The following is a 12,987-nucleotide window of genomic DNA, read 5'->3' on the forward strand; positions in this document are numbered from 1 at the left end:
TTTTAGGAAATAATTAGCTTTTTTAAGATAATGGACACTTTTTTTGTCTTTAGACATATATTTTTTCATACCCAAATTGTATGAGAACAACAACTTGCATAATAATTTGGAACAGCATATTTTGCATTTTTTTTAACATAAAAAATTGATAATATAGATTGTTTCTTGGATTTAAATAGTTTGAACTAAATTTTACATTGCACCCCTACCTCCGCCAGGGGGCATCCCAGGATGCAACAGCAGCCCGGTTGGGAAAGTTTGCCTCCTCCCATCTGTATAAAGCAGCAGGTTTCTTGTTGACGTTCTCACTTAACTTTTTAAAGGCTTCTGAAGTTCATGACAAACGTGCTTTGACTGAAATGAATTTTCCAGACTACGATGATAAAACGGCGTTTCTGGGCGACTGGGGACCTTTTCAAAAGACTGTATTTACTCTTCTGTGCTTGAGTGTTATTCCTAACGGATTCAACGGTTTCACGATGGTTTTTGTAGGCGATACTCCCGCTCATTATTGCCTGATTCCCGCGGATCTCAACATCACGAATGAATGGAGGCAAGCGTCTATCGCTCCAGACGAAAATGCCGGAGATTCTCGAGTCAGTAAATGCTCAAGACACAGACTGGATATCATACAAAACTATTCGGACCGAGGGTTGAATCCCTGGGTGGATGTGAATGTCTCCACTATTCCCAGAGAAAACTGCTTAGACGGGTGGGAGTATGACAGAAGCACGTACATCTCCACGATTGTTTCAGAGGTACTGCATGTTTCTCAGGTTTCATTACTTTATTTTAGAGAGGTTAATTGTGTCCTCAGATATAGAGGGTATGCACATGACGTCACCGTCGGCGAGAGGGACTGCGGTTACGCCCACTGAGTGGCAAAATACAGAGCGGCAGCATTTGAGTACAGCGTGACATCGGCGAAAACACTGGGAAACGCGTCGAAATGGAAAAAAGCTGTTGTGGGATAGACTGTACTAACAGATTAACAAGAATTCAGAGCTATCGTTTTACAGACTGACAAAAAACACCGAAAGGAGATGTAAATTGCTCGTTCATGCCACGTCCACAGACCACAGGTGGATTGATAAGTTGCTAGGGTCCCTATCAAGAAGAGGTTTTTCTTTCTACTTAAAAGTATTTTTAAATTATTTGTATTTTATCAGTGTTTTTCTTTGGAAAACATACACTCCAAAGCATATTATCATAATTTTTATTCTATTCTACGTGTTTGTTTTACATTTAATATTTAAGTACATTAACGTACTTTTACTCAAGTAAAAGTACACAATTTTTATGTAATTAGGTATTAAATCAATATTAATATTAATAGCAATATTAAAGAATACACAGTATGATTCTATGCTTTAGAATGTAACGTTAGTGAAGTAAAATTTTTCCCAATACAAACATCATAATAAAGCACAGTTGCTTGGAAAATGTAACTAATGTAACTAAGTATTGTCCACCTCTGCTATCAAGTCCAACTAAATTCAATTTAAGCTGATAATAGTCAGTTTTACTGGCATTTTCGCAGCAGCCGGCGAGCCGCTATGAAAACCAGCCATTTTTTTTGCATGTGTTAGCTCTGGCGTGGTCACGTGGAAAAGTGACGTCAATGCATGCCCTCTATAGGGGAGAGCAGGGCACAACGCAACACAGGGTTAATTGTTACACAGCTTTTTACATAGCTTTTTACACAGGACTGAGCAAATAGCGGTATGTGCTTTTATTATTTTTCTCTTACCATCAGAAGATATCTCCTGCAAATTTGTGAAACGTTTTGATGTGGTTGCGTTAAGATACCAAGCAGAGTTTTATGGAGGCATGAAAGCACATTTCTTAATCACACGCAAAGCAAGCACAAAGTAATGCATAAACAATTGGTAGAGAAAATGCGAAAGTTAAAGCACATAGAGTTTGGTTCCAAAACGCAATAAATCCATTTTGACAAATTTCGGTAAAAACGTTTTTTTTTTTATACCAAGAAAGTGATAAATTACAAACTTTCACATAGCATCTTTAGGTTATAATAACATTAAAAATTCAAATCCATAATTTGACTTTCAAAGATTTATTATAAAAACTGATTATTCTTTTCGCAAATCTGTTGAATCAATATATAAATGTGCATTCATCTTATATTCATTTAGTTGACTAGTGCATACACTGATTAAAAACAACTTATGGCATTAATCAAAACACTTACTTTGTCATATTAAGAATACTGTCATTGCGCTGTCATCCTCGGGATGTTGTCTCCGAACTTTTTTGACAGCGATCAGCTCAGCTGTAAAATGTTTTGGTCCTGCTCGATTTTCTTTGACTTCAAGCAAAATAATGGAAAGTTTTTCATAAGATCCCCTGGGGTCAATGTGTTAGCATGACCAAGGCCCTGTTATCCTAATGGGCAACATGGGTTGCAGCCCAGGGCTCCGAACAAGGGCCCCCCTTAGACAATTTTATTTTTAGTTTTAAAAAACATTTTGATTGAGGTAATTATTATGGGTATGTGCTAGAGCAAAGGTCCCCAACCACCGGGTCGGGTCGCAAGAATGTCCTGAAAAAAATTTATAATAGCTACATCACAGGGGTCTCAAACTCAAACAGGCTTGGAGCCATTTTTGAGATTGACATTTCATCGGAGGGCCGCAGAGCTATTTTAACCTTTAAAAAGTACAATATTTCTTTAAATGTACTGTTTAAATCCTATTATTTAATGTATAATAATACTTGAAAATATAAGCAGTGTTTTTTTATCTTTTTAATATACATTGGTTTATAAAAGTAAGTAAATCTTTTCTTAAACTTATCGGTTGTAGCCTAAATAACTAAGGCCTGCTAAAACCTTTCACTAAAGTAACAAATTTATACATTTATAAAAATACCACAAGTAAGTGTTTGTGCTTAGATTAATTTTGGATTGTTTTCAGTCAAAGTATTGACTTCATTATGTTCCATCTTTGTTACTTTGTTACTCCACAGTTTTAATGAACACAAAAAATAAATTCATATAGGCTAAGCTACTTTTGAATTCGTTTTGTTAATTTGCTATGTGTTTCATTTGTTAAGTGAAACACATTTCGTGTATGCAAATCAAGGAATGAACTTATTTCTCTATTTAAGGCAGCCAGTATTGCAGGGCGGTAATTGCGATACAGCAAACGGCGAAAAGTTTATAGGATATAGATTTGGAAGTAAGTATATGATGAATACAGCGGTCCTGTAGCCTGACGTTGTCATACTCAATTCTAGTCAGAATTTGAGTCTGATACCGCTCCATTGAGCTATAATTATGAGGCGTGTCTCAACCGAAAAATGCCTCTGCACTCAATTGGATAGACCTACGACCAATCAGAGCAACGGAGTGTGTGATGTATGTTGAAATTACGTCTTTGCAGCCTGACCAAACTGCTAGTTATTTCGCTACAATGACACAACATTGTGATTATACTGAGTTAGCGAATGTACATCAACACCTATTATGTTTACAACATTTCGTTTATATCACAACATGAAGTATTTACTAAGTCATAGAGTAAGACTATCTCTTACCATTTGTACGTTAGGTGAACTTCATCCACGACGATACCCATTACGTTGGCTTGAAAATATAAGAGCCTAGCATGTCCCTCCACTGATTCCGGGCTTCCGAAAAGAAGCTGGCAACGACCGCTAATTATATCCATCTCGTCGTGCACGCTGAGTCGCATCGCCGTGATAACGTTAGCCATTTCAGTTGCAACCAACTTTTGCCGAATAGGAAGGACGGCAAAAACATCAACAAATGCCCTGCTCGCGTTTCTCTGTTGCTCTTTTAAAATCAATGCTCTGTCGATATCTTTTAGAACAGACTCAATGTCAGAATCCACACATCTGAACTCTACAGCGGCAGCCATTCAACACACGCACTCTTTGGTGACGTGGTTCATTACGTTACTGTTGATTATCTGTCCATCATCGTATAAAGCCCGCCCTGACAATTTGATTGGTTCGACCAGCATTTGTCCAAGCATAGTAGCTCCTCAACGGAGAAACCCCAGACCGATATTCCCGTTTTCAACATCTTGTGGGCGGGGGAAAGATCGGCTGGCACCCAGGCTAGCGGTCCTGGCTTTTTTTCTGTAAATTGGGCGCACATGACATCATTGCTGTTCGTGTTTACATTCAAATCATTTTTCTTCATAAGAATTATGCCCTGGCTCTGACTCAATTGTAAGAGGCTCATTACCTGATGCCGTCTTCGGACCAAGGCTGATGTGACGGGAGGTTGATGTCAGAGCATTGGTTATGATCTTCGGACGGATCAGGCCTTAGCTTAAAATTCTTAACGAAAAAGTTGTCAATTGTTCTTTTCCTCTTCTCTTATCATCCGCGGCTACATCCACTCTGTTTACAGGATGTGACGGACCAAGGCTACTCACCTCTGAGTCAGAAGGTGTTTCCCACAGATTTACTTTACTTGGGTGGCTCTCCCAGGTATATTAACAACCGCCCACGTATATATGGCATAAAATTTTGTCTTTTTTCTCCGTGATAATGACATTATGCGTGCGAGCATGTCATGTCTTTTCCGATGAGTTCGCTGTGCGTTCGCATGCTCTCTGTTACTAGATGAATTGGGTGCGACGCAAAGCAAGCTCATCTTCACATTGTGTCCTTCCATGTTCCTGAACTTTATTATAGTTGTATATATTAGAGGTCTGAAGGATTTTGTGTATATTTCTTTTGTGTGTAATCAATGTCTGATGCGTAACATTGCAAGTGTGCCCTGATGTTAGAAACTTTCTGATTACATTACAACTGTGCCCTGATGTAATTAACATATATGTCGGCAGTGAAGGTGCGAACCAAATGGCCTATAGAAACTGATCAGTGTGAATAACAAAGAGATACCATTCCTCAGGATAGACTTCTCGGCAGACCAATCTCCTGTAGGAGGTCCTAACAGGTTTCTATTGTTTGTAGGCCTTTTGTTATCTTGTATTAAGTTCTGTCCCACAGACAGAACTTTGGGTTAAGAATGTAGAAGGTTGACACGACAACATTGCTCCTGAAGAACTATGCTACATAAGAACCTTCATTAAATCTCTTTTCCCCACATGCACTTGGTCCTGCTTATTATTTTACGTATTAGATGCATTCTAATGCGTTGGCGAGCCATGAAAGACTGAGCAGCCAAATTCAAGAAAATCTAACAGGACGCTGCAAGGACGACCGGAAGCTTAACAAAATCAGGGAGAGACTCGTGGACGTAGATTGTGTAAAGTTGTCTACGACGCTGTGGATTCTTGAAAAGAGAGCACAAATGTCGCTTGAGCGTGATCACAAATGCAAGATGCCGTACGTGCGCGGTCCTCCAGTTTTTAAAGAAATGCTTTCAGAACACAGCAGGAGTGAGCTTGCTAATCTTTTGTGTGCGGTAATATCTGCAAATTCTGATGTTCAAAAGTTCAGCGCTTCGTGGGCGGTCCGGTCAAAAGTTCAGCGCTTCGTGGGCGGTCCGGTCAAAAGTTCAACGCTTCGTGGGCGGTCCGGTCAAAAGTTCAGCGCTTCATGGGCAGTCCGGTCAAAAGTTCATCCCTCCCTCAGAGGTCAAAGGTTAGTCCCTCCCTCGCAGGTCAAAAGGTTAGCCCCTCCCCAAGTTCAAAAGGTTAGCCCCTCCCCTGAGGTCAAAGGTCCCCATCAATCATTTTGACAGAATGTCCCTCATATTTACTACTTACATAATAATTACACACAATTCACACACAATATATTATGCAAAAACATACTTTTATTTTGAATGTTTTTAATCACAATTAATTATTTGACAGCTCTAATAAATTGATAATGCTTTATTTCCATTTAGTCATTTGCACTTGCACTTAAATGTATAAATACATATATGTATAGAAGCATAAACACATTGTAGTAATTTTGACAAGGGCACCAATTAATTTAGTAATCTTTACACCGGCAACAATTGGGTAGTATGCCATACACAGGACACTACAAGTTTCACCTCAAGTGTGTGTGCGTGTGTCAAAAGACCCATCTCTCCTCTACTTCGGGGCACCAGCTAAAGAATTTCACTTTAACAATAAGAATGATCTAAATAGATCATTTAACAAATAAGAAAATATGTAAATTAGAGGGAATTGTCATCTAATTTATCTGAAGGATTTGTGAGATTCTGGCCAGCTTGTAGAAGCTTAAACTGTATTTTCAACACAAGGAAGACACAGTGGTAATAAAATGGAACTTATTAACAAAAGATAAACAAGAATAACTGCTAAATGATAATAAAATACTAAAGAATAAAAAAGATAGAATCTAAAATGCAAAGAATAGAAAATAGAAGTGACTGAGTTGAATTTATGGCAGAATGTTTTCGGTTTCGATATTTGCAAGTTGTCATCTGGACTTCTGTCACAAAATACTATATTTATGATGCTAGAGCATCTGTATCTCAATAACAGAGTCCATACACTAATGCTAAACTTGTAGACCTTTTAAACGATGTATAGTAATGTTAATATTATTAATTTTTGTAGACAGCATGCTATATAGATATTGTTAGCAGTGTTAAAAAAAATTGACTTCATCCCGCCCACGAATTAGTGCGCGTCGAAAGGTTAAAGAAATCAGTTATGTAATATTGAAAAGCATCTATGGTAAATTGTTACTGACAGAATAAACCAATGCCAAGGTTTTAGGAAATAGGTTTGGTTATGTGATATTTATGAACGGTGGTGTCGCCAGTACTATATGTAACTAGGCATGGGCCGGTTACGGTTTCAAGGTATACCGAGGATTTAAACAGTCAAGGTTTCAAAACCACTAAAATGTTGTGTGATACCGTCCCCAAGGTATGAGCTGTGTTTATACAAAATTCATTAAATCATTAAGTCATGTGATTGATTTGATGTTTACATGTAATATACATTACACAAAATATTATATATTTTTTGAAAGCATATTATAATTTAAAGGCTTTATTTTTTACCTGGCATTTGAAAATAACACATTGTAGTGTTGCATTGGCAATACCGCGAAACCATGGTATTTTTGCTAAATGTTATCATACCGCCAGAATCTTATACTGACCCATGCCTATATGTAACATAGACTTCGAATTGTTCAGTATTGGAATGAGACCATTTTATCTTCCTCAAGAGTTTAGCTGCATTTTGCTATTTGTTGTTTATGTTCCACCAAGCGGCAAAATACATTGTGCTGTCGCATCAATAGCAGAATGTGTGCATAATCAACAACATCAATTTCCAGATGCTCCTGCCATTGTTCTGGGTGATTTTAACAACTGCAACCTATAGAAAACTTTCCCAGGATTTCAACAGGTTGTGAAATGTGGAACAAGGAGGGAAAACATACTGGACAAATGTTACATTAATCTCCCCAATGCCTATCAATCCAGGACCAAACCACCAATTTCTAACTCTGACCATAATGTTGTACATCTTATCCCGATGTACATATCAAAATTAAAAAGTCGTAAACCAGACAACAAGGTTATTTCGACAGTGGACTGATAACAGTAGAGAGGAAATGGGAGCTTGTTTTGACTGCACGGATTGGTAAGTGCAGAGGGGAGACACATTGGAAGAAACATGCACTGCAACAACTGCTAGCTAGGTTGCACATGCCTGTTGATTCGATAAAATTGTTGAGCGCTCTTGCTCACGTTATTTATGTGCATTATTTACATGCTACAGTAGTTACACTCCTTTAAGATAATGTAATTAAAATTGGGAAACTTTGTTTATGTTACAAACCTGTAAACAAACAGTTTTAAAAAGGTTCAAATTAAATATAAGGGAGAACCGGGACGAAAGTAACAAAGCGATTTTGTCAGAGCCCTGATTACATTTGCATTCCAAATAGGGATGTTAACATTTAATCAATCTTCGATTAATTGTCGATAAGAATTAAATCGATAAAACGTGACAATTTTCGATAAAGCAAGCACGTGTGTGCAGCGCCTGCGCCAAGCACATACAGCTGGTGAAAAAATAAAAGAAGCATGCAGAAGTTAAACTAATCTAGCCATGATCACAATGATGCTCGATGCCAAACACATGCTTTTTAACATCATGTGAGACGAGGCTGGCTGGTAACGCAACGAAATGACATTTGCAGTGGATCTGATAGGGTCAGATACAGAAAATGCAAATAAAGTTAGGATACTGAAAGCAAACACGCTCTTCAGGGAAGCCTGCAAGATTAGCATAGCAACGCTGCTATTCACAGGGAAGGAAACCAGAAGCCGTTTTTAATGAACAGATTAAAATCTTAATCTTAAATTCTGGCAAGAAACTATGTAAACTGTAAATGACTGTCGTTACACTCTAAACGCCCGCAACATGTATTATTGATCATCATTATTTACTGGCTGAGGCCAGTGGCGAAAGGGGGGCATGCAAGACAGTATTTTGGGGCCCCTTCCTTAGATGATTGTTTGATTTTCATACCATAATGTGTAGCTATATAAAATTACTCAGTTGAGTGTGTTTATTTAATTTTACAGGTCGCATTTGCAACTAAAAATAAATGCATTAATCAAAAAATATTTATTCTAAAGAAGAATACCTTTTTAATCTAGAAAGGCAGAATAGATTCAGATGACTCATTTTATAGAGATCACTTAAAGAATAATAATGCATAGAGATGCATTTCTGAATCTATGGAAGGCGCTTTGAAAGTCGCTGCAGTCGCGTTTCCCGCACGGTTTTAGAAGCGAAATGTGTACAATTATGTTTAGCCTATAATAGTTCATATTATTTAAAAATGTTCCTATGAACTGACTGTATTCGTCAGAAAATAACCAAATAACTTATATTCTCTTTATGTCGCTGTTCTCTGTGCGTGTAGTATGTGTTCCCCCACACACGTCCTCTGCTCATGACAAAAAAGCGTGGCCGGCAAAGTATTAAAAACTAATATGACGTTGATTTTTAAAAGTGTGCGCCTCACCCGCGCACGTCCTTCGCCAGTGAAACAGAAATCGCAAAAAGCACAATCGGCTAAAGTTTTAAATATTACGTTTATTTTAAAAGTCAAAAGCGTGCCACAATCAAATGTGCTGCTGATTATGGAAGCATATGGGTAGCTAAATTAAATTTAGAATGTAATATGCAATATGACAATGCAATATGTAAAATGACAATGCATTTCTGTATTTAAGTTTACATTTTCCATGCATGTATGTGCAATCCTTGGTGCAAAATAGAAATGAAAATGTAATTCTTTAAATTACATTTTCCATTTTCTACAGCCCTGTTTTAAATACATATTTTAATGCTTTAAAAGTTGCAAAATTAAAATGGAAATGTATTACCCGAACTGATATAATGTGTTTCGCATTGTCAAGCAAAAACTGTAGCCAAATTATAATTTAAATGTAAATTTCCCTAAATGCATTTACATTTACGTGTGGGAAACTTGGGATTGCATTTTCATTTTACATATTGCATTGTCATAATGCATATTACATTCTAAATTTAATTTAGCTACCCATATGCTTCCATAATAACCACACTAACAGGTCAAAATATATAACAATAACAGTGGAACAAACATTATTATCTCTCAACACTTTATATGACAAACAATATATTTAAAGGAAATATTCTTACAGTATTCAAAGATGCACACATAATTCCATTTATTACTTCCTGTTTATGAGCATGTTTGTCTCTGCCCTCGCTCTGTTAGGTGCGCATCCCTGTCTTCCAAACAGGTATCATTTTGTATAGTTCCTTAAAATTAGCCATGATTTTATTATTGTGAAAAAAATTGGCAGATAGATTATGGTTTGTATTACTCTAGTTTTTTTTTACCACCGAGGGCCTACAGATGTTTTTTCCTCGAACATTTCATCACAGTTCAAATAAACCCTGACTGTTACATGTACCATTATCTGTTCCGTAAAATTCTGTTCTTTGGCAATGATGCATGGATTGTCATTTGACGGGAGTGGCTATCCATTTACTACAGTAGGGTTTAACTATGGTTGTAGAAAATCTGTAGTAAACATGTTTTTTTTATTTTGCTTTAAGGTAAAACGGTTCATTTTGGTAAGGGTCATTAATTGTTTCACTGTTTGCTGTTAAACGACCATCTCCACCACAATTAAACGTAATTTTACTTCATATGATTTGTTTGCTTCTTTAAAACGAATTTCATTTCATTTAATCTGTTTCGTAATTTTAATCTATGTTTTGTTAATAACTTTTGTGGATATAAATAAATAAGAACATTAAAAGTAGTGAATAAGATAAGACTACATCACTGGCCACAGGTCAGTATAGCCTACCCTTCACTACGCTTCTGCTATGAAAGTGTATAAGGTACAGAAAGTTAAATGTACGTTTGGTCTGATCGGGTCAATATGCTGATGTCCGGGTGTGCAAGACTAGTCGTTCTGCAATAATTATTCGAAAAGAAAAAAATCTATTTGAAGTTTTATTTTATGTAAAGACGTATACCGGAAAATTATTTTGTATGTATTTCTAATTGTTTTGGTCATTCGGTTCGCAGTATTTCGAGATTTAACACCGCTGGGTTTTCTGATTTCACTTGCTCACGTGTTGTTTAATCGTGCTCCGCATCATGAGAAATTAGCCTCTTTTTACAGATGAAACAGAAGAGCTAACCGAGGCAGACACAGAGAATAAAACAAAACTTAGAAAACAATTATATGCTGTGCTCTTATGAACCGGATTGCTGGAGATGCAAACAGTAAAACAAGCAATGACTCCGTCTTAGATCCTAACGAACATTAATCATAGTTTTACTATAGTTAAAGACAAAATCATGGTTACAACAAGATGGTTTTGAAAACCAACCACCCAACGGCTTAAAAAACCTTAAACCTTACTGTAGTAAAACCATGGTTATTCTTGTTAGATGATAATTCATTATTACATAATTGTTAAAGACTTTCACTGGAACAGATAATGTTTATTGTGAACTAGCGTCTGATAATGCAGACAATTCGGTGAGAGGATCAAACAACGCTGTTGTTCTGTCACCTACAGACACGTAATAATCTCCATAAATACTAATATTTCTCTGTTTATGCTTCGCTCAGCGAATATAACACTCTGAATCAGCCCTGCTGCCGCCATGTTACCCACGTGAGAGGCCAGGCAATGGGAGTTGTTGGCCCCGCATTGACGCAGTGATTCACAGGCAGGGGGCGTGGTCAACTCGGAATGCATTTTCAATTGAATTTTGCTACATCCGTTGCGCGCCGCTATGTAAATGAAAATGCAATCCCAAGTTTCCCACCCGTAAATGTAAATGCATTTAGGGAAAATTACATTTAAACGATCATTTTGCTACAGTTTTTGCTTGACCATGTAAAGCACATCTAATCAATCCAGCTAATACATTTCCAATTTAATTTTGCTACATCCATTGCATGCTATGTAAATGAAAATGCAATCCCAAGTTTCCCACACGTAAATGTAAATGCATTTAGGGAAATTTACATTTAAATGATAATTTTGCCACAGTTTTTGCTTGACAATGTGAATCACATTATATCAGTTCGGGTAATACATTTCCATTTTAATTTTGCAACTTCTAAAGCATTAAAATATGTATTTAAAACAGGGCTGTAGAAAATGGAAAATGTAATTTAAAGAATTACATTTTCATTTCTATTTTGCACCAAGGATTGCACATACATGCATGGAAAATGTAAACTTAAATACAGAAATGCATTGTCATTTTTCATATTGCATATTACATTCTAAATTTATTTTAGCTACCCATATGCTTCCATAGCTGATGGGCATGCACATTTAATTTCTGTGCACTGAAGGTTGTTTTTTGAAAAGTGATAAAAGTGATATACTCCATAATATGATTTTGCACATCCAACAACAACTATATTATTACAAAGATAATACTGCATGTTTTGGCATTCAGTAGCATATTGCAGTAGTTTATATTTGTTATTACGCAATGAGATGCACAGTGTTCTTTTTAATGTTCCTTTTTTAATGATAGGTGCGTGCAGGGCCGGTTCTAGATATTTGGAGGCCCTAGGCAAAATTTATGTTGGAGGCCCCCACACCCCTCTAATTTTTAGAATAATCTGAGAAAGTGTTTTTTTCTACCCTGTAAGAAATCATTTAAGCACTACAGTGATTAAACATGTTTTCCCCATTACTTTTCTTTTTATCAAGTTAACAAATTGATTAAATTTATGTTAAAATTTGATTAAAAATTATGCAAAACCACATGTGTTAAACATTGAGCTTGTTTACATGCACACCAATAATGCGAGTAAGGACTTAATCGCAATAAGATGTTTACATGACTGGAGCTAAGTCTAACCTCTTCACTCCGGTTTACATGCAGTTTTTATTTTCTGATTATTTACACATAGCCCAATGTAGGGATGGACGATATGGCCTAAAATCCATATTGCGTTATACATTGCAGCCTCTTGCGATAGCGATATGTATTGCGATATAATAATTTCAATAGACTCGTTTCAGAACAGGTTATATAGGCCCTTACTAAAAGCCAAACTGCTAAAAAGTAAAAGTAAACCGTTATGGCCAGATTAGTCTTGTTACCTCTCCTAGCTGGAACTTTTGCCTAACACACACAGCAGGGGTGTCCCGACTTTTTTGTGTGGTGATCTACTTTTAAAATGACAAAGCCGACAAGATCTATCTGCTAAAAAACACAGTTTATTTTTTTTATAACACTAAACACCTTAAATGCTTGTGGGGACTATACTGCACACACACATATATATATATATATATATATATATATATATATATATATATATATATATATATATATATATATATATATATATATATATATATATATATATATATATATATATATATATATATTAGTTCCTCTGTTTCGCTGACGCTTTCATCCATGTTTATTCGGCTGCAGGTCGTGGCTCTAAAGTTCGCGGGTAGATTGTGTCATCAACACGCATTATCT

At 36.4% G+C, this 12,987-nt stretch overlaps 1 protein-coding gene across 2 annotated transcripts in view; it reads left to right on the forward strand.

Moving 5' to 3' along the window:
* Positions 1 to 267: 267 nt before the first annotated feature.
* Positions 268 to 12,987, forward strand: part of LOC129424096 (solute carrier family 22 member 4) — a 92,880-nt gene continuing 80,160 nt past the window's right edge. The window contains exon 1 of one of the 2 annotated variants that reach the window (XR_012370950.1): positions 268 to 758. Coding sequence is in view for 1 of the 2 variants with exons in the window: in XM_055180674.2 (XP_055036649.2) it covers positions 360 to 758 (399 nt within the window). In the remaining variant the exon portion in view is untranslated. The remainder of the gene's footprint in view (positions 759 to 12,987) is intronic. The other variant, XM_055180674.2, reaches the window with a different exon arrangement.

This window comes from Misgurnus anguillicaudatus, chromosome 9 (assembly GCF_027580225.2).
Source record: "Misgurnus anguillicaudatus chromosome 9, ASM2758022v2, whole genome shotgun sequence".
NCBI classification, from domain to species: Eukaryota; Metazoa; Chordata; class Actinopteri; order Cypriniformes; family Cobitidae; genus Misgurnus; species Misgurnus anguillicaudatus.